This window comes from Procambarus clarkii, chromosome 17 (assembly GCF_040958095.1).
Source record: "Procambarus clarkii isolate CNS0578487 chromosome 17, FALCON_Pclarkii_2.0, whole genome shotgun sequence".
Taxonomy (NCBI): Eukaryota; Metazoa; Arthropoda; class Malacostraca; order Decapoda; family Cambaridae; genus Procambarus; species Procambarus clarkii.
The window spans coordinates 40416020-40441861 of record NC_091166.1 but is presented as its reverse complement, the minus strand read 5'-3'; the positions used below and the strand labels follow the sequence as shown (position 1 = coordinate 40441861).

The window sequence follows — 25842 nt, the reverse complement described above, 5'->3', positions numbered from 1 at the left end:
GTCACTAATACACACAGCGTTCCAGGGAAAGGGTAAATCAATTTCGGGTAATAAATTATTATCAAATAGGTACCAGAGAGTTAGGCAACTTAAATGATGTAGGGTTGCATCCTGGACAGGGTCAATACTTCGACCTTTGGCGGGGCCAAGATATAAGAATAACATATATACATATATAATTAATTATTATTCCAATGGGCCCTTTTGCTTCCAGTCACGTCAGTTCAATACTTACTCTATTATGTAACATTATGTTCCTTCGAGGAATCATCTGCGTCAATCATAAAATTCACATTTCGTCCGGTAAATTGTGAGGGGTCTTAATGGTCTATTAATTTTACCCGTAGGTTATTCCAAATTCTATATCTGAATAGCATTTATGAAAAGTAGGGTTCAAAAAGGACTCAAAGATATGCTTCTACACGTCATCACTCCTCCTTTAAAATATATTGATCATAACCTTATCTAACCAATTTTAACCAAACCTAACATATGCCAGTCCGAACTATCCTATCCTAACCTAACTTGGAAAAAAGGAAAGCTAATTATTTTGTATACCGTTAAGCGAGGTGTGTGACGTCATCAGCTTGCCTCTAGGGATCTTTTTGGATACTATTGGCAATGTTTACATTTTGTAGGATCATCTGTGCGTCACGTGGGCCGGCCCCCGCATGTAAACAACAATTGAGTCCCATTTAACCATCTCAACCGCAATATGGAGGAAAACAGCAATATGGAAGAGGACATTAGGCCAAAAGCAGTGGTTCAAAGTAGCGAAAGTTGCCTGGAGAAACCGGTGAAGAGAAGAAAACCTGGGATCGTGTATCTCTCTACCATCCCTCCCAATATGAACGTGACCAAGATCAGAGAGTATTTTGGTCGGTTCGGAGAGCTAGACCGGGTGTTCCTCCATGCTGCGGAAAATGGTCAGTTACTCTTCTCTATATCGCTTCCCAAGGCAATATGGCCACACTGACTTTGCCCTTAATCTGTTTTGTATGCTCACGCTGTACAAAATTTGTTTACCTGAGGGCCACTAACACTAGTGGCCTTGATGAGCATAGGAAGCTGGCGGCTTGTCAGAGGCATATGATAATATATTGACATTTACTTTGATGATCTTTTCCATTTGGATTGTAAAATTTAACAATTTTGACATTTACGGCTTTGGTGGGTAGGCTGTGGGTTTATAACCATGTAGGTGAAAAAGCATTTTCAGTCCTACATTGTGGCTTGTTGAGCTTGAAATGCTTCACAATGATGTATATTTTAAGTTAAAATGTTATGTCTGAAAAATTGCATGCAGATCATCTGCTGGATGAAGAGCATTTATTCACAAGGTAACACTAAACTAGAAGTTGTCCTATCTCTAGGATGATAAGCATGTTAAGGTTTTAAAGGTCTTCTTAGCCAAAGGTGAGATTATTCACACACACCCATACAATCAGTTTCTTCTCACAATAGAAGTCACTAGAGATGGTGGCCCTCAGGTAAATTCTGGTATATATCATCCTCTGCCCAAAACATTGTGCAGATTTTCTCACAAACAGTCTGTAGTGATTATGGCATTCACTCTGATGAGTGGTATGTATTATAAGTCATCAAAATGGGCAAAAAAAAAAAAAATAAAGAAATTTTATTTAACATTCTTAGGTCTAAAACTAAAATAGGTGGAGTATTAATATTAATAGAGATATTAATATGCTTTAGAGATTCAGAATACTGTACATACCTAGTTTCTGTGGCCAGATGCCAGCAACAGGGGTTTTGTGCATTTTTGTAAGTGTTTATCTCTGTGTTATTCTACAATTAAAGGTTCAAACATTTGTCCAAAGACAACGAAAAATAAATTTTTACAATATAACAATTTTAAAGGTAAGGGAACACATTATTTTTATTTGGACTATATAAGTCATGGCAAACACCCAACTCTCACATCAGAAAATAAAGGCAGTAACAATGTTTCGGTCCATCCTGGACCAATATCATGTGATGGGATGTTATTTTAGGTTCATTGCCTTTATTTACAGATGAATTGGTTGCGTGTCTAATTTTCAGTTATGTTATTGTGACTTACTAATTTTCAGTCATGTTATTGTGACTTACTAATTTTCAGTTATGTTATTGTGACTTACGTCTGCATACAGTCATGGTTAACTGGAGGTTTGAAATTTGTCCAACTATTTCTCTTTAAAAGCTTTTCATGTTTTAATGTGTTATTTGTGTATATCGAAGTTCCTGGCAATTTCAAGGTGACCTTCCATCCACTGAGGCAGGCATTGTGAATTTATCTATTGTTGTATATGGGAAACCTTATCCTAATTGGGTGCCTGGTATTTAAAAAAAAATCCCATACCTAATGCCCATGCATTTAGCCCACAGTTCCTTTGCAGATAAACTTGTCATTATCATCAATGATTAATTTCTTATCATTTCTTTGGCAGCAGCTAAAACACAAGGTGAAAAAGGCAAAACCAAGAAACACACCAAAAGCTTACACTTCACAGAAGGTTGGATAGAGTTCAAAAGTAAGAGGAAGGCCAAGCACGTGCATCTCTTTCTCAATAATCAACCCGTGGGTGGGAAGAAACGGAATCCATATTACGACATGTTATGGAATATCAAGTACCTTCCTAGGTGAGGTTAATTTATGTTGTGAAGCTGTTATTACAGTTATCCGAGACAGTGTATAGTTTTTTAAATGAATGTAAAAGAACTTGTATACTCATATGTTTGTAACCACAAAATTAACTAAATTTTTGTCCAATTTCTACTTTTGAATTGTATGAGAAAATGGCTATGAATAATTATTATATAATTACCACTATTGGGATTATTTAGAAAACATATTAATAAGTAGTATTGTAACTAGGTGAGATATGATGAATATTTATGGAATACAATAATGATTTTATCTCGGGTAAAATTCATTGATCTATACTGTGACATTGTCATGTACAGTACGTTGATAGGACTAATTCACAGGTATTGCATCATGATGAGCTTTATGATGAAATATATATGAACAAACAGACAAAGAATGCATGAGTTATTTTATTATTACTAAGTTTTAATGTATTACTGTGTTTTATTATTTTATAGATTTAAATGGGCTTACCTTAAACAAAGGCTGGAGTACGAGCGTGAGGTACATAGACAACGAATGGGTGCAGAGATTTCCCAGGTGCGCCGAGAAACTGACCACTTCATTAGAGCGTCTGAAATAAATGAAATGAAAAAGAAGAAAGCAGTAAAAGCACAGAAGCTCAAAAAGAATCTTGATAAGCAAAATCATGAAACAGTGACTCAGAACATGGATGCTGGAGGAGACAAGAAAATGTTTATATTTAAGCAGAAACAAACAGAAAATTTAATATTGAGCAAGAAGGATGAAAGGAAGAAGAAGAATGAAAAATTTAAAAACATGATAGCTGAAAAAAAGAAAAAGAGACGAGAGATTAAAAATAAGAAGAGAGAACTGATGAAAAAGCCAGAAGAAGACTTCTTGGGTTCAGTATTTGTAGGAACTACTCAATAATAATAATAATAATAATATTTATAATAAGAAAGAGTATCCTTTTCCAAATTATAGAAGTTTTTAGCAATGCTTTCCAGTGTTTCTACGGTATATTATTTAACATTTACAAAAGTGAAGACGAGTTAACCTTATCTTGGAGCAGTAAAAAAAAAAAAAAATTTATCCACTATTTAATTTTGGGTTCTACATTCTGCAAAATGGAACTTGGTCTGTTGCATTTTCCTCTGCTTTGTCAGTGCTTTTGTAGTGATTTTTCCTGGAATCTTTTTGTCTATACAGTATTGTTTTTTATTCTTTACTAATTTATATAAACAGTACAGGAGGTTGATCTCTACAGTATTTACCCTCTGGCAACACTCATTTGCTTTATTTAAATAGGTTACTAATTTCCTTCAAGAAGTCACCCATTTTGTTACACCTATCATTTCTTCAAGTTCTCTCTGATGTCATAATGGAAGGGGACTCCCCCCTTTCCAAACAGTAACACCTCTCCTCCTCCCCCCCTCATCACCATCTTCCATACGCCATCAAGAGTCCTCCATAAAGGTAAGATAAACATATGTACTGTATTGTAGTTAAAGAAAAAAATTGTATTCAGTATAAAATGTATTTTCAAGTTAATATTTTTGAGGGTGTGGAACGATTTAATTCAACTCCCTTTATTTCTTATGAGAAAAATTGTTTCGATTTACGATATGTCTCTGGGAACGGATTACCATTGTAAATCGAGGCCCCACTGTACATTCTTTATTTTCACTAATAACTGTCATGAAAACAAAACAAAAAAGTTCTAGTTCCTGTCATGCTTGCTTTTGAAACTAGATGGAGTTGATGTATATTTCTCTCAGTGTACACAAACATTTTCTTGTATGCATGTAAATTATCCCTGTTTACGCTGTTCATTCCTTTTGTATTTTCTCTCTTGTAATAAAGTTTACATCTGGTTCTTCACTTATAGGGTTGCAAGGCTGAGCTTCTGCAGCCCATCTTCATAGTTTAAGTATTTTATTTCTGGTACCAGTATTGCTGCAAACTGCTGGAGTGTTTAAATTTTTATTTGTTTCATAAGTGTGTGATTTCATGCCTGTGTGTGCATTTCAACATTGGTCTGATGCAGGCCGTGGAAAGGTAAAGATGATGTGTGTGTAGTAATCAACAAGTGCATGAAAAAAAGTTAATATTCATCTTATATGAATCAGGACTTCATAATCTATAAACCTCAAACAGTAAGGAGCCCTGCTTAATGTTTGAACTGCATTGTCCCTCTTAAGTCATGCATGCCCTTCTTGAATGTCCCAATTTTCAGGATGTTTGTGTCCTGCTTCTTAACTGTTCCTCTTAGTCATTTGTTCCTTGGTAAATCCAGTACTGTACCTTTGATATGGCATGGCATATGTGCTTTTGTTCTCATATTGCATCCCGTGTCATTTAAGTGCCTTTTGAATATCCTGCGACACTTATGGTGCTACACAAGTCTCCCTGGCTTGGTGCCTTCTTTTGATAATTACTTACCGTATTATAAATATAATAAGCATACTTGCCAAGGAATTGGATTTCAAAGTAATGTAGTATAATTTGGCTACTTTTTTCACTACATTGTTTTATGTAGATTTGTGTCATTTTCTCATTTTAATTTTTTTTCTTATAAGAAAATTCAATGCTCTTCAGATTTACCAGTCACAGTAAATAACTTTTTTTTTTTTTTTTTTTTTTTTGAGATTGTACAGCCACCAGTACGCGTAGCGTTTCGGGCAAGTCCTTAATCCTATGGTCCCTGGAATACGATCCCCTGCCGCGAAGAATCATTCTTTCACCCAAGTACACATTTTACTGTTGCGTTAAACAGAGGCTACAATTAAGGAATTGCGCCCAGTAAATCCTCCCCGGCCAGGATACGAACCCATGACATAGCGCTCGCGGAACGCCAGGCGAGTGTCTTACCACTACACCACGGTGTAACTATTTCCAACTTGATAAATCAACTACAATGTGCTCAACTATATACAGCATACTGTGCATGTTACTATTTACAAAGCATACTGTACCTTAATTATATAAACCTGTAGAATTGTGTGAAGCATTAAAGCAAAGGTTTGGAGAAAGCAGTCTTGCCAGTTTTCAGGGTTACTGCTTGAGGCAATATTTCATTTAGTCATTAAGAGGACCATAGCAGGTGCAGGCCAAAGAACCTGGTGGGAAGTTACCAAATTTGTAAGTTTTTCTAGGCACATGGATTGAAGTTGTCTAATGCATCACAACCATTTTCCGTTTGTCAACTATAGCAGCTTTAGAGATAAATGCATATCCTCATATTGTGAAAAAATGCTTTGGTAAGAAATGATCTTGACAATGAGACAATTTTCTACCCCTATTTAATGATCAGTATATGCTAACAAAGATACTACAAGAAATTGAAAAGGTTAAAGTAAATATTAAACCATTTATAAAGTATAATTTCTTATAAATGTCACCATTTACCCTTTACTCTATTCTAAAAAAATTATCTAGCAATTATGTTACTGATATAATTTGTTTATGAAATACAGTTGGCCTTCACTATCTGCACCTTCAGTATTCCTGAAGCTTTAATTACCTTCTTGAATCGTGGCACCTGAATCTACAATACAAGCTACACCATAATAAATAAAAAGTACTGTAGGTAATATTTACCCTGTTGACCAGACCACACACTAGAAATTGAAGGGACGATGACGTTTCGGTCCGTCCTGGACCATTCTCAAGTCGATTTGAGAATGGTCCAGGACGGACCGAAACGTCGTCGTCCCTTCAATTTCTAGTGTGTGGTCTGGTCAACATACTTCAGCCACGTTATTGTGACTCATCGCCTGAATATTTACCCTCTTTTATATCATTGGCAACTATAAATCTACCTTACATTGTGTGTGGGGCTGGAATAATGTTCATATGTGGTTTATATTAGGAAGTGAAAATGAGTGGACTTTAAGTTGCCTGAAATGATTCCCCATTTTTTCTAACCCATACTCCTGTAATGCTCTTGCTTATAGCAACTATTTGGTCGAATATACCAATATGTACTGCTGAATCCAAGAGATCACATTTTGTACTATTGACTTTATGGTAAAAAAAAAATTTTTTAACATTTCTAGGCCAAGGAGAGATAATATATGTACCATATTAGGCCCAAGATAGTGTATTAGGTCTAGGAGTGCTTGGACAGATTAGGTTCTTCAGCTTTCCCAATTTTCTATTTGGGATAATTCAATAATACAAAATGTAAACCTTTTAGTTCCAACAGTACATATTGGTATGTTTGACCAAATAATTGTTGTACGTACTATATAGAACTATTATTTCAGAAGGATGTTTGTGTCCTTATACCAGATACCTGATTTTTTTCCACCTACTCTGCAGTTTAATTCCGTTGTATGGTAATTCGCATGTACCAAGGATTTACAATAACATTTATCGCAGAAAGCAAGAGTCCACTATGAGAGTACTGTATAAACAACAGACCAAGTGATACTGTATAGAAGTGCATAATATTTATGTTTTAAAATGGCAATATTTTAATACAGTAATGCATTTAGGCCATTTATTTTGCTTGCCTGGAAAGTAACAAATTACTAATTTAATGTTTTAAAACAGAATAATTTTAAGGAAAAACTCAATGCAAAAATTATGTTATTCCAGTTGAAAATCTCATCCCTAATTGAGCTTTCAACTGTGGCCAAGCAACTTTATCTCTAGAAAAATCTAACATTACACCACCACCACCTTACAAATCTCGCAAGAAATACTTTGCTTTAATTCAAATAGTAATACAAATCATTTACCAGCGTTAAAAGCACATCACTGCAAAATTTTATTGCTTCATAATGTACACCAGAAGATACTCTAGCAAACTCACATCTCTAGAAATAGCAGAAAATTCTACTAAATCCAGTACACAGCCAAGCTGAACAATTATCTATTATGTCAGATTTTGCTTACTGAAAAAAGGGAGCTGTACAAACATGAATAACAAATCCTACCATTAATTCAAGCATTATCAGAATATTGTCTTCCTTTGTACACTGAAAATATACAAAGGCAACATTGGGTATGGTTAGAACAATGACCTTCAGTCACCATCATTACCCTATTCCCACATTCAGGGGGTGGGGAGGGAACAAGCTTGAAGAAAAACCGGAATAATATAACTAAAGGTTAAAGAAATAACAATGCATATAAATACTTGTAGTTTACTTTTTTCTAAATTTTGAACAGTAGTATGTACTTCCAGACAATAACGATCAGCACCGTCTTTACGCATGGTCTAGTTTCTATGCTGCAGTCCTATAAAAACTGTACATAAACAAATATGATATCTGATAAGTGAACTGAAAGCTTAAACATTTATACACACTTAAAACATAACCCAAGTATTAATGAGGGCAAAATTTGAACAAGATGTCAATAAGACAAGAGGTGAGTACTGAAATGGGAGCAAAATGGGAGTACTGAAATTGCAAAATATATGGCCAAACTACAGTTTTGTATTTTATTTTAATTAAAAATAACATTTTTGGAATAATTTGTTCTAAGTTCAAAAGTACTGTACTTAGGAAATATTTACATCAGTATTGTTGAATGTGTGTACAGTAATCCCTTCTTACTGAGATTAGAGTAATTTTCAGTCACCCTGACAGTTAACAAGGACTATTTAACAAGTCCTTGCTCTGCTGCTAGTTTCTTCAATGCCTCTTCATCTTGAGTCGACATTTTCTGAAGTTTCTTTCCCACACGTTCATGAATTTCCCAGTACTTGGCTACACACCTGTGAAAGACGAAAAAATATAAAAAATAAAAAACTCAATTCGTAATCTGTCAAGAGAGTTCAGTGCCAGCATGCACCAGTTTGTAGTGTAAGTGGTAAATGATTATTACTCTTAACAAGGCTACAGAGTGAAAGACTAACTTTTAGAATTATCAAAAGAAGGCGCCAAGCCTGGAAGACTATTTCGATGTTTTACAAATAAGTTAGAAATGCCTAGATATCATTCAGGATGCCAATATGTGAGCAAAAAGACAGACAAGTGATGTCAAAAGCCAAGGATTTATCATGGGGTATGTGAATCAAAGGAACACTGGGAAAACAAAATTTTCAATCATTCTGAAAATCAGGAGGAGGAGCTGCATGATTTACCAGAACAAAGTAGTTCTGGTCATAAGGTGCAGGCCCTTGTTCAAGTGCCTGCCTGCAAATTGTGCACTTGCGAATACACAATCTAACTAGAGAGATTTTCCACTTCCTGTTACAATGATAAGAAGCCACCGAGTAAGTTTCATTCAATTGTATGTTACAGTATTTGGAAAAGCTAACTACTGTATCTATGTTGACCAAACCATACACTAGAAACTGAAGAGACGACGACATTTCAGCCCATCCTGGACCTATTCTCTAGCACTCTTTAGCACCAAAATGACCCTGCAAGGGGCTTGTTGGAACTCAACCTGCAACATTGTTGCAATGTCTTGCCCTATTGACCTTGTCTTTCAGACCCAGCCAGCTATTACCTTAAGGAGCAATCGTGGACCATGGTAAAAAAAAAAATTGGCTTTTCATGGACTAAGCCTATTTCTTGTTTTCAACCATGTACAATGTCATTTCACCAAACCTCTGCAACAATGAATGTTGTGCTGCAATGTCAGGATAACAATAACCAACAAACTGCAAAATCCAGCAAATTCAATATTTTATATAAAAACCTAAAACAAACACAGTAATATTATTACAGTAATACCAGTCAAATACTGTAACACTGGACAAATATTTCCCATATAAATGCATAATTCAGATCTTACCTGTCAATACATACAGCCTCTCCTTTCCCAACTTCAGAATCTTTATATTTTGTTGGTATACACTTTTTATGGCAGGAGTTTGTCATTCTTGTGTACATGTCAGACATCATTTCAATTTCCAGGTCTTGGACCAACTTCATTTGGTCCTCGTTAAGAGCGGGTAACCCAGCCATCTTTATGGTCAGCTGTGGTTTTACTCAAGAGGAAAAAGTTTAGAATTGTCAATGTAGAAACTTTATTCCTTGCAAAATTTGTACGTCATGTAACTAAGCAAATAACTTATCCAGTAAAGTTTCTTTTAACTTCGTATTCTCCAGTATTTGCATTCTTCATACGTTCTCGAACTTTCATCGACTCTCGACGCTGAGCTTCAACTTGTTGCTTTGTTAGCACAAATCCTCCAACACTCAGTGCTATCACAAAGGACCTGAAAATAGTCGAGTTATGAAAGATACAAAAGCCCTATGAAATACATATATTGTTTTATGGCTACTGTGGCATCTCCATAATCTTAACCGATTGTGTTATTGGTTTGTGGATCTAAAGCATATATCTTCCAGAGCCCAGACCAGAATTAGTCTATGTGGCTGTGGAAATAAGGCGTGTATAACAACTTTCAGCAAAGTATTTTACCCCCTCTTATTTTTGGATTTCTTTGGATTTTAATTGTAAATACCGTTTTATTATAAACAATAATTTATTATAAATTTTGTATTAAACTTGTACTGTAGTATACATAGAACACTACAATATGTGGATTAAGATTTTGTGGATGTGGCCCCAGTGTTAATATCATACTGGTTAAGTCCACACACATGATTTTTGTTGTGCTGACAGTATTTACTGTAGAATTTTTCTGCATTTTTTTTTTTACCCTTTGACAAAAATAATACAGTGGAGTTCTGATGAACTATATTAAGAAAAAATTCTTAAGATCAAATATTTGTGTGTTCATGAAGTTTACAAGTATTGTACTGTACAGTATTACACTAGTTGCCACAAGATTTATAACTTCTATAACAAACAAAAATTATTTATGTCCTTATTATAATACTGTATAGGCAAATTATTTGTAATGTTATTTGTATTTCAGTATGTTGGTAGACTAAAAAATCATATGTTCTCCACCATGCTAATCTCACACTACAGTATACTACTCTCTAACCTATCCTTTCTAACTCACAGTATCTGTGCATAGGATTCAATCACTGCAAACTACCTCAAGCACATCACCACCCAGCAAAACTCTGCTCTCAGAACTATAACAAATGGTCTTCATACAACACACAACCCCTATTTTAAGTCCCTGAACATGCTAAGCACACTCACTCCACACATTCTCTAGTGCCGAAATTGAAATAAGTTTATTGAGGTAAAATACACACAAACGGATGAGGTAGCTCAAGCTATTCTCACCCCTTTCAGTACATCATGTTAATACATACATAGACACACATCACAACCAATAAACATATTATCGAACATTGAGAGATAAACATATACATTTCCTCCTTTACACAAGGAAATCAGAAATTTTAATTATCCAGAACAATATGTTCTGGATCAGTTGGGGATTTTGGAGGTTCCATTATTAGCAGTCTACTGCTGCTATACAATGTATAAAGTAATAACTGCACTAATGAAATTCCTCCTTAAACATTAATATTTAATATTAACGCAGCAACAGCACTGTGGCTCGAGGCTGGTTGTGTGCACAAACCGAGTTGTTGTAGGATTAGGGACAGCGATAGCACAGGTCTGTATGTGCCCCGTCGTATAACCAAAGAAAAAATAGCCGTGTTTAACGGAGGATAAATGCACTGCACAGCAGGAGTCCAGTGAAACACAGGCGTCTCCCGGGAAGGCGAGAGCCAGCACCTGCCACACACACAGCCAACTGGAGGACTCTACCGACACCCAGTAACCAGTCTCCGTGGTGTAGTGGCAAGACACTCGCCTGGCGTTCCGCGAGCGCTGTCATGGGTTCATATCCTAGCCGGGGAGGATTTACTGGGCACAAATCCTTAACTGTAGCCTCTGTTTAACTCAACAGTAAAATGGGTACTTGGTTGTAACAACGATTCTTCGTGGGGATCGTATTCCAGGGACTTGCCCGAAACGCTACGCGTACTAGTGGCTGTACAAGAATGTAACAACTCTTGTATATGTTTAAAAAAAAAAAAAAAAAAAAAAAACACGCTAGACAATAATGCCCAAGGCGTCCACTGGGTAGTCGAACAAGACGGTATATCTGGAAAAGAGAAATGCAAATGGGGGTGACCTTCGACAAGACGCTGACTTCCTGTCTTCGTCGAGGCCACTAGTGTTTGTGGCTTCAGGTAAATCCAGTAAAAGTACAGTCCACTTAACTCTACCAGGACACTACAGTGAAGGTCATGTTTACTTCCACGAGGACACCAATACTACCAATGACTTTTACATCATATATTTACACTAAAACCAAAAACTCACGAGGTGTAACTTACCAGCTAACAATAATCTTGGAAACTTTTGTCTTAAACATGGATAAGACACATAACCAGCTTGACCTAGGGAGAAAAGCAGCATACGAGGCGACCTCCGGCGTGCTGGGCGTCGTCTGCCGTCGCTACATTCAGCACAAGCTGCTAAGCTTCACTCCTGTAACCCGCTACATTCTCCAACACCTTATTTAAGTTATACAACTTGATTATTATATATACACAGGAGACATCTCCCGTCACGCAGCTTGCAGTCGCACCTCCACAGATCTCCAGTATCATCTATTGATACTGGTAATGGCTCAAAAGGGGCCACCACTTACGGGTTATTCATGCCCGTGCCACCTTTTGGGTGGTTTAATCTTCATCAATCAATGATTATTATATTTAATACAATAAAAACTGCACATTGGATTATAGATCTTTACCCTTTTATGGAACAGGAAGGTTTATTAATGCTAAGAATACACGTTGCTATACAGAATAAACTTCACAACAAAACTGATATATTCACTCTTGCTTTATAAATGCCATATTAATTAATGTTCCTTTGACAGTGGATTGAGGACACTATTCATGTATTTTATATGCTTAAGTTTTACATATACGTCTTTTTCTATTTTGATGTATTTATTTTTAGCTGAAACATGCCATATTTTATCATTTAAATATAATTAAATATAAGTTTTTTGCTGCGAGAATGATACTATTAACCCAATACTGTTTTAAATAGTTAATAGTATCGTTCTGGCAACAATTTCAATTTATTTCTTTATTAATGACCCCAAAAATTTATATTTAACTCGGTAAATAAAATTGTAATTGCAATAATTAGCTTATTAAGTAACGTATCATAATACTATTCATAAGACGTCTTGGAGAGACCTATAATATACGGTATACAACTATTATTTTACACACGTGCAGATGTTTGCGTTAGGAAGTTCAATATGGCAGCCAATTACCGTCAGCTGATGCTTGTTTAGCTGTGCCAACACATTCATAGTATATGATTTATATTGCACCAAACCAATTAGTAACGTTATTAAAAACAAAACAATAAAACAGCTGATGATAAATTTGAACTTACATATACAATACGTATCTTCTTTGGCTAATGTTATGATTGGAGAGATGGTAATATGATGATTCAAAAAGGACCAGGAGGCAAGCCATTCAACGTCATCGCTGAACTTAATTACCCTATTCTGTTTAACCCAACTTAACCTACGCTATCATAGTCTAACCTAAACAAAACCTAACTAAAGCTAACTAAAATAATGTAAAAATATATTTGATTTATATACAAACAGTCCGCAAGGTGTGACGTCACTGTGACGTTCTAGCTTAAATTCCTGAGGGAAACTTTTGGACCGTATTGCGTGGCCGCCTCGGGTCAGTGGTTGGCGGGAGATACACGGGCTTGTTTACCGCCAAAACTCACATCTGCTTCACTTGGCTTCACTGATATTGTTAATTTGTCCGTGGTTCTGGGACTCTAGTAATGCCAAGCCTTGCCCCTGCCATCACCATTCCCGAAGATGTTCGCACAAAGTGAGTTTTTCTCGGATTTTGGATCGGGTTTGTGTTAAATGTGTGAGCACAGTACTGTGTTTCTGACTATTTATCTATACATTCTAAGAGACGTAGATGAACATATCTTCCATGTTATACTAAAGTGTAGAAGATTGTTTGAAATTATACGTTTGACCTACCCTAGTTCATTTAAGTACAGTAATGGAGGGTAGAAATAGTCTTAGCTACTTTTATCCCTTTTGAGATGTATTTTATTGTCTCAATAAACGTACTTAAACTTGAGTCCATTAATTACGTTGAGGAATCCTGGGGCGAGGTCCTGGAAAGGCTAATCACGGTCATGTTTAACCAGATCTTAGGCGTTGTTTGCATAGGAATTATTCAGTTTTGTTTTTGATCTTGAACTAGTGGGTAAAAGGTTGATGTGTTGAAGGAAGGTTCATCAGTCTGGTCTGGATGCTGTCATTTTCTATACTGGCCAATGTGGTCTTGTGTTCAGGAATTAAAATCGCTATCAAATAAAGGGACGTTTGTACGGTGATATAATACAACACAATCGCAAGTGAATAGGTTGTCAAATCATACATGGGTCATGACAGTTCATATTTTACTTGTAAAAACCATTTGCATCGTAAGGAAAGGCAGTGTTGCCTATTTATTTGCAGAAACCTTAAGCTTTCCATTCTGTTGTATAATTCAATATGTATTGTTAAGGTTTTGTTGTTATCGGGAGATTTATCTGTTGAAATAAGCCCCAGTCAAGGATATTCCATCTGCTGCTAGAGTAATGTGGTGATTTTTAAGATTTTAAAATGTTAAGCTACCACAAGCTTTTAGGTATCCCTAAAAGGCACTGCTAGTTAGATACCCTAACTAGCAGTGCCTTCATGTTGTTGTTTCATCACATTATTTAATCAATCCCTATCACAGAAAATGCAGTGCTTTGATAATTATCTTGTTAAATAAGCCCCTACTTAACTGTGGATATGTTGTATTGTGAAGACCACATTGTGATGCACTATTTGGATAGGAGATACAAAACATATCGCTGCTCTGCTCGTACACTTTATTTTAAAACAACAAATTAAAATTGAACCAAAACAAAAATATAATTTGATAAATTTCTTTTAACATTTCAGAATTGATCGACTTAAAGAAGAATACCAAGAGGAAGAGGTTACACAGAAAGGCTATATCAAAAGACTGCGCGCACTGCTCACTGGTCTTCTGATGGCATCTGATCAGGAGGACATTGCCCAGCTGGAGAAGGACCTCGATGAGGGAGATATAACTGAGGTTTCAAGAATTTTTAGTTGCAGCAATTCCACAATAAATTGTCATTGATATAGTAAAGGCATCTTGTCTAATTGTTTTTAATGAGTCTTCTTAAAATTGTAATTTATATTGCGTCTTTAATGGATGGTAAATTATTAACTTGGAAATTAGTTTTTTAGGTGGTCTGACTGATGGTCAGATTATGCTTTTTACAGTACTAGTGTTTTCATTATTTAGTTCTTTCAGCATCTTCTCTTGACACTTTCATTTCAGATATCTGGAAACAATTCCATTTTAAGGAACAGGGTATCAGATCTATAGATGAAGATACTGAGTTTATAATTTTATTTAGGACTAATAAGTGCATATTTGCAAAAAAATAATTTTGTTTTGGAGTAATAGTCCACAACAACATGCATGGGTGATTTAGTAGTATTTTTATACTATACAGTATTTAAGTGACAAGAAGAGGTACTGGTAATGCCAGGTCTGTCAGACTTACTCCCCTCTTATCTGCTTCCCCCCCTCCCTTCTTCTTCCCCCCCTCCCTTCTTCTTCCCCCCCTCCTTTCCCCCCAATGTCACTTCCTCTCTTTCCTCTTCCACTCTCTCCCCCATGTCACACCTTCAATCCACCCCTAACCCTCTTTTTCCCTCTCTTTTTACCTAAAACTCAAATACAAAAGTGTGTGTTTTTATCTAAAATAAACATAACATTTTGCTGTTATGATACTGTTTGCACAATGTTATACATAACTTACTACATGTTTTGCATCAATACAAACCACTGAGCAGTTCTGGTTAGTGTGGGAATCTCGTAACCAAGCTCAGCCAAGCTCTGCACGTTTTGCACACATCGCTGCACCCAATGAATCAATGTGCCACTCGATATACTAGTACTATGCACACTGCTAACACAGGGTCAAAACACTATTATCAGTATTGTGATCACTAAATCCTTAATGGATAATTTCCCACATATTCTTTTTTCTTAACTTGAGGTCCAATTGCATGATGTGTAGATGCACCAAACTGTGGCTGTGCACTGTTGCTGTGTGCCTGAAACTGTAATAATCATCACCTGCATTGGGGTCACTGCATCTGAACCTTGTACAGTCTTTATCACTGTGAGCATTTTCTGTCACTAGCATCATTAAGTAGTGCTGTGGGCTTCAGTTGCATACTGGTACTGTGAGCTGCTGCTCACAGTACCAGTATGTGCTACTTATGGTTGTTGTCATAGTACTGAGGCCCTTACAGGAGGACAACCAACCCCAGGGTTGCCCCAGGAGGGCAACCCACGATTATATTTCTCAAGATGGTGTCTTTACTGGAAGTCTGAGGAGGAGTCCCATGTACCTCCTAGAGTTTTAAATCTTTCACTAGACCTAAAATCAACCCTGCTTGGCATGGACACCACTGATGAAAGAATTCTGGTTGATGTGCGCAGTTGAAGCATTAAGGTGGTTCTGAGGATCGATGCATCAGTGTCCCCAACGGTCCAAGTGGTTGGGCACCATTTTTTTCCCCCCCTGTCCCGTCCCAAATCCTTATCCTGACCCCTTCCCAGTGCTATATAGTCATAATAGCTTGGTACTTTTCCCCAATAGTTCCCTTTCCTTTACCTGCTGATAACACATCAGCTTTTAACTTCATTATAGCTGCTGCATATTTGTTTTTACTTCATATATACCCAGTATTTTGAACTGATTTACTCACTTCTTGCCTGGTCGAGGACTTTGCTATTTAAATTTTAACATTTTTATTTTCTGTAATATATAAGAGGCTTCTAATGTATTGTATATTTATTTTAAACAGAAAGGCTTCTTCAGTAAACTGGAAAAGCTGCTAGAGTCTTCTCTAACTTTAGCCACAGCAAATGATGAGAACACAGATAATAAACTAGGGAAATTAAAGAAAGGCTCTGAATCATTGAAAGAAAAACTGCTCGTGTTTGCTAATAAGGAAGGTAAACATTCTGAAAAGGAAGGGACCTGTACCAAGAATATTGATAAGGTAGATAAGAGTGCTAACAAAGAAAATGATAAAAATGTCGGAAATGGTGATGCTGTTCAAGCTCCCTGTGAAGTTGAGAGTTCTGGAGGAGAAAATGAGAGCGTAAGCAGTGAATCAGAGGGCGGCTCCAGTAGTAAGGAGGGAAAGTGTGTTATGGAAGAGGGTGAGAAAATGGAAGTAGAAGATGCAAAGCCATCAAGTCAGAAGAAAAAAATTGGCGGTAAGACATACTTCAGCATTAAACTGCATATTTATTTATTTATTTATACAAGAAGGTACATTGGGATTGTGAGGATACATAGCATAGTAATTACATTCTTGTAAAGCCACTAGTACGCAGAGCATTTCGGGCAGGCAAATGATAATTTTGTTAGTCTATTACTTCTCTTTACATCATAGTAACTAAAAGAAAATTTTTATTGCATGCACATTAGTATACTTAGGCTGGTCTGTACAGTGATGACCTTGCTTCTTGCAGGGCTGGCATTTAATGCTTGATGTGACAGTTACACATTACATAATATTTTCCTAGTTTAGTTTTTAAGATTTAGAAACCATTAAAAGTATTCTCCTGATTTTCAATTTCAATTCCTCTATATTGGTTTTACCTGTTAACCTGTGTCCAATTTAATTTAGTGCCCAAGGTCAAGGTTTCTTAAAGAACTGATTAATCAAGCTATTGCTGCAGTCTCGCTAACCCAATATAGCTTGTAGGGCCCGTCACAACTGCTTATGAATACTACCAATGACCCAGCATTATTACTTATATTTGATTGTGAAATGCTAGTTATGGGCCTGGGATGTTGAAACTCCCTTTTGATTGTACAGTATTAACCGATCAGTACAGCCCTATCAGTGTCTATGGGGGAGCTCTTTATGCCCCGCTTACTAGTCTTGTACATGCTGTGTGTAATTACCTAAGTGTAGTTAGAGGATAAGAGCTATGCTCGTGGTGGCCCATCTGCCCAGTACTCTTTCATATAATTCTTTGAAACCACTAATGGTTTTGGTCTCCACCCTCTTCTCACTTAACTTATTCCAACTGTATCTTCCCTAGTATCTTAGCATCATTAGCAAGCATGTTTATATAATTCTGTATTCCTACTGGTAGATTGTTTACGTAGGCAATGAACATTACTGGTGCAATTTGTACCAGACCCCATTTGCTGTATCCAGAATATAATTTTATCTGAAATATTGTAATCTTTTGGTAAAAGGTCCAAGGTCATCCATTACTTTAAATATTGAACTGCTGTCAATCTTTGCTTTAACTGTAGAAAAAAGTAGTATATTTTGAACTGCAAGTTAGATTTAATTTACTGAATACTAAAAATCATTTGATATTACAGGATGACTTAAATTAATAATTGATTGGTAGGTTTTGTTTACTATTATTAATTAAAGTTCTTGGTTTACATACTGCACCAGCAGGCGGGTGTCGAGGTAGAAGACGGAGTTCCCAGAATGGAGGGGTCCAGAGGTCTGTAGCCGATATGTTCACAAATGTCAATAGTAAGCGTAAGTGTGAGGTGCCAAATGAAGTTGGAGAAAGTGATGATTCACCTGCCTCTGAGCCTGACGAGAAAAAGAAAAAAATTAAACACGAAGAGGAAGATAAGAAAACATCACAAAGGTTAGAAAAGTGCTTTTTATTTGGATAAAGTAGTTATGTTCACTAAGTATTTTCACAATCGCTTTTCCAAATATAAAAAGCATCAATAAGTTTCATAATTTTCAAACACACCATTAAGGGTGTGATGTTCGGAAGTACTGTAGCTGAGAAGAGAATGAAGACACTAGCTCAAGAAATACCCAAAGTGACAGAAGTAGTACCGGGTACCACATTAACAGAGGTAGAGGCTTTAAATCATATGATATTAGGAGAAATACAAATTCATAAGAATAGAAATTGGAGGCATAATGTTTTAAGCAGAATGAATTGTCTTAAGGTTGGTAAGGCGTGTACGTGCACAACAAGGAAAAAAAGAGGTGGGGGGGAGGGATATTGGTAATAAATATCTGTATACATAAAGAACATGTGTAAGTGAAAAAAAATAAAAAAAATTTATATTTTGCAGCGAAAGCACTCGTCGTTGCACTCAAGGCTTGATGAACCGGTGTGAGGTGTGCCACCAACACCTCAACAGCCCTGATCTTCTCCTCTTCCCTGGACATCCCGAAGGGGCACTGGACGAGTTTATTGCACTTACAGACCCGAAGCTCTCCCTGTTTACGGGAGATGAAGAGTTCATCAATGAATATGATGAGCGTCCTCAGCAAAAAATAACTGGGTTTAAGTAAGTATTAATCATATTTTCAAATGAAAGTTAAAACAGTGTTACATAAACATTTATTCAACCACTTATTCAAACATTCACTTGTATGCATTTACAATATCTACTGCCTGATGCTGCAAATATATTTATAGGTACTGTAATAGGCATACTGACTTCCTGCCTTCTGATAAATGCTAGCTTTCGCTCATTATCTTGCACTTTCTTGCTTTCTATTTTTGCCTTGCTCATCTCCCTTGTTCTCTTGTTCATTCCCCTTGTTTCCGTGTTCAATCACCCCCTGTTCTATTGCCCATCCCCCCCCTTGCTGTCTTGCTCTCCCCCCCCCCCCCTTCCTTTGCTGTCTCCACTCTAACACTGCAGAAAGTTTTCACATGGGTTGAAATAAATACTGTACTGAATACAGCAATTTCTCTTGACTATTTCAGTGTATATGATAAAGAAGGTCATCTTTGCCCTTTTGATGGAGGTTTGATTGAGCGTAATGTTCTCCTCTACTTCTCTGGCTACGTGAAGCCCATCTATGAAGAAGACCCAACAATTGAGGGTGGAGTTCCTACTAAAGAAATGGGACCAATCAATGAGTGGTGGATCTCTGGCTTTGACGGAGGCAAGGAAATTGCGGATTTATTAAGATTTTGCTAACAATAATTCAACTTGCGAAATTTTTAACAAAATAATACAGTACTGTATACTAATACATGTAGTCTGTATTATAGTATTGTAATTGCTTTGTCATAAATTATTTTAATGTATATTTGCAATCTTTTGATGTATGTAATTTGATGACAGTAATTTGCTTAGGGAAACCTTGGTAAGTCTGTCGGGCTTCCTGTTGTTGACAATGGGAACGGATTATTAATGTTCATTCATTACAGGGGAGAAAGCACTGATTGGATTCTCTACTTCATATGCTGAATATATACTTATGGATCCAAGTGACACGTACGCTCCATTTGTTGATGCTGTTCGAGAGAAGATTTACATTAGTAAAATAGTGATTGAGTTTCTGGTGAACAACGATGATGCTATGTATGAAGACTTGTTGAATAAGCTGGAGACAACAGTACCGCCAAGTGGTATTGCTGTGATAACAGAAGATACACTCTTGAGACATGCCCAGTTTGTTTGTGATCAGGTAAGGCAAACAATGTTCTTTTTAAAGTTTCAAAATTTCCTATTATACTAATTTAGGCACTTTTTGGTTAACTCGTATTGAGATGATCCACTTGGTTATTGCTTGGATTGGTTGTTGTCCTGAAGTGGTGTGTGTACTTGATATTAGTACCACATCTTCCTCATTGCTATACTCATCTCACATACTTAATCCAGCTGGTTTTCTAAACAAAACTAATTTTCCTTGTTCTCTTTAATTTAATTTAATACTTGGGGTTACTACCTGATGAAGATTCCAAGGATCAGTATCCCCGCGGCCCAGTCTGACCACACCACCTGCTCACTAGTGTGATCATCCAGACTGTTCGATACGACTAGCTGACATCGTTATGTACGAGTCACATCCTAGTTGATAAGGTATCTTGTAAAGGTACTTGTCAAGTTCTTTTTTTAACACTGAGAGGGGTTGGCCAGTTATGCCCCTTATGTATTGGGGAAGAATGTTAGTCTTGGGTCTTTGATGTCGATAGAGTTCTCTCAGGTGCCTATAACATGCCTACTTTTCAGTGGAGCTATTTTGCACATTCTGCCATGGGTATAGTAAATCATTAGCCTAACTAATACTGTATATAATGTTAAATTTTATATAGAGTACCATTGATAAATTAAAGACAAATCTGCTCTGGTCCTTTTGATTTGCTTTCATCTAGTCCTTTTGGCAATTTGCTGAACTCCTTTTTAGTTACTACCACACTATTCATGTGGGCTTCCACATCATTTGTGAGAGTTTCAACACTGTTCCATCATCACTTGTATCAGCTCTTTACCCTGGCTTGATTTTAAAAATCTACTGCAATCTGTGATAGAGCTCTCCATAGACCTCCCTGTTGCTTTGAGTGAAGATATTTCCATTTATTTTTTTCTGTAGCCTGATAACTTGGTCTTTTGTTAATCTTGCATGACTATCAGCCATGGCTAATCTTTGACTTAAGTTACTGTCCTTTTCAACATGCCCCTCTGCTTCCATCCTGACCCTAGTACCTTCTTAATTTACTTCTGTAATGTGCTGCCGTTACATTAAGCAGCGTATAAAGTATTGAAAGGAATAGGTAGTGTAGTCATACAGAACAAGAGGGCACAGGTAAAAGTTGGTAATATACATAAGAATGTAGGAAAATACCTGTATGAAGTGAGGGTGATAAATAGGTGGAATGTGCTGGTCATAAGTGGTGATAGCAACCACCATTCATTGCATCTAAAGAATGTGCACAGTACTAAAATAACATGAAAGTTTATTGCTCCAGTTATAATTGCTGTAAGGCAGGACAAAGTAGGATTTCATTCCCTGTAGACATGTAGATTAGTATAGCACCTGTAATTATTACACAATCCCTCCCATAGTCATGCCATTCTTGTTGTATATGAACATGTGTATAAATTTATTGCAAAATGTCTGTTGGCCCATCTAGGCTTCTATATATGTCCAATCGCATCCACTCCAGTGTTCGTTTAACCGATACTTGTAACTTTCCAGTGAATTTTCCCACTCAAACACCACCCGCCCATGTATTCACTCATTATTGTCAAGACTGTTATTATTATTATTCAACTTATAATACTCATCTAACGTACGATCAGTATTGGGCCAGGTTGTTGTTGCTCGACCCTAGGGTATCCCACTTGATTGTTACCCGCACAAATTTTCCTTTGCTTATGTGATCTCCTATTTGCTATGTGATATGTTGGCTCAAGGACAACTAATCAGTTATGATCACAACATAGCTTGTTTACTTAAAGGTTTGCTTTTGTTTTATTCATGCAGGTGCACAACTTCGACTTAGCAGGGGATGAAGGAGATGACATGCTCATTACAACACCTTGTATCCGGTCGCTAATTAAGTTAGCAGGGGTCATGCTAGGCAAGCGCCGAGCTTTAAGACGCACGGGTCCAAAATTGAAGGTAGATAAAATGCCAAAATGGACCAAAGCAACTACAACTCCACTTGTTAGAAACTTGTTTGAATCATTTTTCTCTGGCCAGATTGAATCTGAGAAAGAGGGTTTGCACAATACAAAGAGAACACGATGTGGTGTTTGTGATACTTGCCAAAGACCCGACTGTGGTGAATGTAAGCAGTGTAAGGATATGGTGAAGTTTGGTGGAACTGGCAAATCAAAACAGTGCTGCTTGGAGCGCAGGTGTCCAAACAGGGTTATAGCTGAAGCTGAAGATGATGAAGACATTGAGGAACTTGCAAGTATTTCCATTGGAGATCTATCGACCTCCAAGCCCAAACAGCACCGTATCCGTAAACACACTCATCATACCACTTGGCTTGGGGATCCTATCATTGTAGAAGGCAAGAGAACTTACTATGAATCAGTGTCAATTAATGGAGAAGAATATCATATAAATGACAATGTGATGGTAGAACCAGATGACCCGAAGATCCCAGTATATATTGCTCGCATCAACCATATGTGGGAAGATGGACGTGGAGAGAGGCACTTCCATGCTGACTGGTACTGTCGAGGGAGTGACACGGTTCTTGGCGAGACGGCAGATCCACTTGAACTTTTCATTATTGATGATTGTGAAGATACTGTTTTAGATTCCATCATAAAAAAGGTATGTTAGTTTTTGGTTCCTTTTAAAGTTTGATGTTGTTGAAAATGTTCCTCTCAATACCTAGTTTAATTTTATCATTATTGGTGTACAGTATTAGTAATCTCATGATAAGAGTTGTAAGATCTTTTATAAAAGACTTTTTAGTAAAGTTCTTTATACTGTCATATAGAAAGGTATAAGTGGATTAAACCTCAAAGGAGAAAATACTATGCTTTACATAAATAGAAACTTTACCTAACATTTTTATGTACGATATTCTCATTCCATGATCATTTAGCTGTAACCCTTAGTGTTGCTATCATCAAAGTTTGCTTCTAAATGAATTTGAATTATTTTGCTATTAGGAAATAGTAATTGTGCATTTATAAGTTTGGAATTTTATATAATATAAATAAATCTTTAGTTTGGCCTGGGTAGTATTGTCGGCATTCCTTCTGGCATTGATCAGCATCGTATAGTAATGGGAGCCATGACCAAATGGAAAAACTTGTAAATTTTATTATCTGAAGTGTATTAAAATGTAAGGAATCTGCATACAAAAGTAAAAATGCCAAACTAAATGTATACAGTGATGATCTTGGTCTAGGTAAAGCAATCAGTATGAGATGGGAAACCAAGAGCTGAAGCATTTCAACTCCAAATATCTTTATGGCCTCCCATGAGTGCTGGGAGACAGTATTGAAGTACTGGACTCCTAGGGCAACATTGTTATTCAAATATCAACACAAAACATGAATCGTCGTACAATGACCATGTTACACTATTGATCTTACTCAATGATGATGACCTTACTTTGAGGGGTTAAGAAGGTAAGGTAATTGTAAGGAGAAAGTGCAAAGCCAGTGCAACTATAGTGTATTTAGAAGGGATATGAGGATAAAGGGTTTGGATGGGACAGAGGGAGGAAATGGTACCCAACCACTTGGATGGATGAGGATTGAACGCCAACCTGCAACAATTAATACTTGTAGATGTCGGCAACTTGTTTAAATTTTATAGTAAAATATTTAGACTGTCTACTGTTTTCTAGGTAACTGTGACTTACTATGAAGCCCCATCCAACTGGAAGGAGCTTGGGGGAGTTAATGATCCAGATGAATTCTACCCAGTGAAGAACAGTGATGGCTCTCATTACTTTTATCAGAAGATCTACCAGCCCCAGTATGGCCGCTTTGAAGACATTCGTCAAGATGAAGTTGGTTTATGAGATTTGAAGTATTGTAAATACTTGGAAATATTCATTATATATATATAATAAAATGTGTGTGTGTGTGTATTTAAAGAATAATGTAACACCAGTTGTTCAATGATATTAAATAATATTGCAGGAACCAGAGGAACATATGAAGCATCGCCACTGTGTCTCTTGTGCTCGCATAAAACAGTCAGAAGTGTTTGAAATGTGTGTTTTGGGTAAAAAACTGGAAGACGAGTCTACAAAGAATCAGGTAAAATTTGTATTGTTATTAATTAATATACAGTACTGTACATTTAGGTTATTTTTGATCAGACATCAGAAAGTTGGATGGGAGGTCCATTAGATGAATTTGGTTCATTACTTAGAGGAATCCATTATATACAGGATCGGATTTGAGGCATGTAGTGGTTCATAATGGTAAAAGGAATGCAAATTCACAATAGTTTCTATAGTATTTTTTAATATTCTTAAAAATAATATAGCTATACCTTTCCTAGCGAATATTGTTTGATGATAATGTATTTGTAGTACAGTAATTTGATGAAATTGGAACGTGGTTAAAGCATTGCATCAAATTTGTGTGCCAAATTGGGAAAAGGTGCTGATACTGTAGGAAATGTTGTATATCTGCAACTCTACTCACAAATGTAATTGCCTTGCTTACGAATTAAAATATTTTCTAATTGAATTTTTCTGTTAAAGTAGTTATAAATTTTGAAGAAATTATTGTATGATTTAAGTATTTTGTGCTATCTTTGAATTTATTATACTATACACATTTTATATTTTCTTTGCTTAAAATGCTAATTTAATTGTTTTCTTTTATACTCTAATCATTTAGAAGTTAATATAATAATAATTTATCTACCTTCTAGATTTACGCATCACTGTGTTACAAGGGTAATGATTATGCAGTCGGTGACAGTCTCTTTGCCAGTCCTGATGCATTTGATTTCAAGGTAGGTAAAAAAGTGTGTAAAATGTTAATTATTGTTTTTAGGGATTTTGTACAGAATCTGTTCCTTCTTGCATTCTTTTAATTTTTTTTTTTTTTTATATATTTATCAAGGTGTGTACTAAAAGAAATCTTTAGATTTTAAACCCCTGGTTGAGCATGTTGGTATGATGACCTATTCATGTACAGTTTTAAGTCAGTCACCTGAGTGCCAATTCCTGGTTTGTTTACAATAACTGCTTGCATGCTTCACTACCATGCAGTTTCCTGGATAGTCTTGCTTGAAATTGCATTGTAAGAGATTTTGTCTGGTGCTAATTTTCTACAGCTGAATTTTTTCAATGTACAATATTTTGAGAATTACAATAGTCTTCAGATTTATTTTACTTTAGCTTTGGTACTAGTGTTATCAAAATAATTTTTCATTATTGGGCAATGCAGCAAAAAGACAGTAGTATTCCTGAGAACATGTTTTTAATGGTAAATTTACCATCTAAAGCAATTTTAACATTTCAACTAAGGGTATATTAAAATGAAGGCTTGAATGAGCTCATGTTGCTTAAACTGCTAACAGTCCTTGTAAGTGTTGTTTGATAGTTAATGTTATAAATCATGTTTTAAACTAGCATGGTAGTGTTAATGGATAAAATTTAGTTTTGCACATGAATTCTGGCAGCCAACAGCAGTTGAGCAGTTTCACCCTGTATATTCACCCAGTTAAATTACAGTAACTCCACCTTTGCCAAAGCTACCAGTGTTCAGGTGCCAAAAAAGAAATAGGATTCCACATACTACACTGAGAGTGTGCTTCAGTAGTTGTGCTTAGATTGTATGACTGGATAATAGTGATGATGATAGTATGCAAGTGAATATAAAGGATAAAGAGGAGTGCGCCAGATGAGCAAGTATATGTCAATAAACATGACCTGCAGCTCTTGAGGAAGAGCAGGGAGTAAGACTGAGTGGTGGGAGTGGAGTAT

General features: G+C 36.3%; 3 protein-coding genes across 5 annotated transcripts in view; 2 read left to right on the top strand and 1 right to left on the bottom strand.

The window, feature by feature from the left end:
• Window positions 1-595: 595 nt before the first annotated feature.
• On the top strand, window positions 596-3569 carry LOC123772462 (activator of basal transcription 1). Of its 2 annotated transcripts, none has more exons than XM_045765652.2 (3): window positions 596-926; window positions 2445-2637; window positions 3103-3569. In XM_045765652.2, exons 1-3 carry the CDS (start codon window positions 716-718, stop codon window positions 3536-3538), a joined length of 840 nt encoding a protein of 279 aa, XP_045621608.1. In that variant the 5' UTR covers window positions 596-715; the 3' UTR covers window positions 3539-3569. The 2 variants fall into 2 exon arrangements, with proteins under 2 accessions (XP_045621608.1, XP_045621610.1); XM_045765654.2 differs by having other exon boundaries at window positions 597-926; window positions 2448-2637.
• Window positions 3570-7745: 4176 nt separating this feature from the next.
• On the bottom strand, window positions 7746-12007 carry LOC123772463 (translocase of inner membrane 10). The gene is made up of 3 exons (XM_045765655.2): window positions 11851-12007; window positions 9365-9791; window positions 7746-8336 (listed from the first exon to the last, which is right to left on the bottom strand). The coding sequence occupies exons 2-3, from the start codon at window positions 9535-9537 to the stop codon at window positions 8219-8221; spliced, it is 291 nt and encodes a 96-aa protein (XP_045621611.1). The 5' UTR covers window positions 9538-9791; window positions 11851-12007; the 3' UTR covers window positions 7746-8218.
• A 1206-nt stretch (window positions 12008-13213) lies between these two features.
• LOC123772460 (DNA (cytosine-5)-methyltransferase PliMCI) overlaps window positions 13214-25842 on the top strand; it is a 28574-nt gene continuing 15945 nt past the window's right edge. The window contains exons 1-11 of one of the 2 annotated variants that reach the window (XM_045765648.2): window positions 13214-13398; window positions 14520-14676; window positions 16473-16890; window positions 18099-18303; window positions 18749-18967; window positions 19393-19574; window positions 19843-20102; window positions 21903-22709; window positions 23740-23904; window positions 24038-24157; window positions 24783-24866. In XM_045765648.2, coding sequence (XP_045621604.2) covers window positions 13349-13398; window positions 14520-14676; window positions 16473-16890; window positions 18099-18303; window positions 18749-18967; window positions 19393-19574; window positions 19843-20102; window positions 21903-22709; window positions 23740-23904; window positions 24038-24157; window positions 24783-24866 — 2667 coding nt within the window. In that variant the 5' untranslated portion in view covers window positions 13214-13348. The remainder of the gene's footprint in view (window positions 13399-14519; window positions 14677-16472; window positions 16891-18098; window positions 18304-18748; window positions 18968-19392; window positions 19575-19842; window positions 20103-21902; window positions 22710-23739; window positions 23905-24037; window positions 24158-24782; window positions 24867-25842) is intronic. The other variant, XM_045765649.2, reaches the window with a different exon arrangement.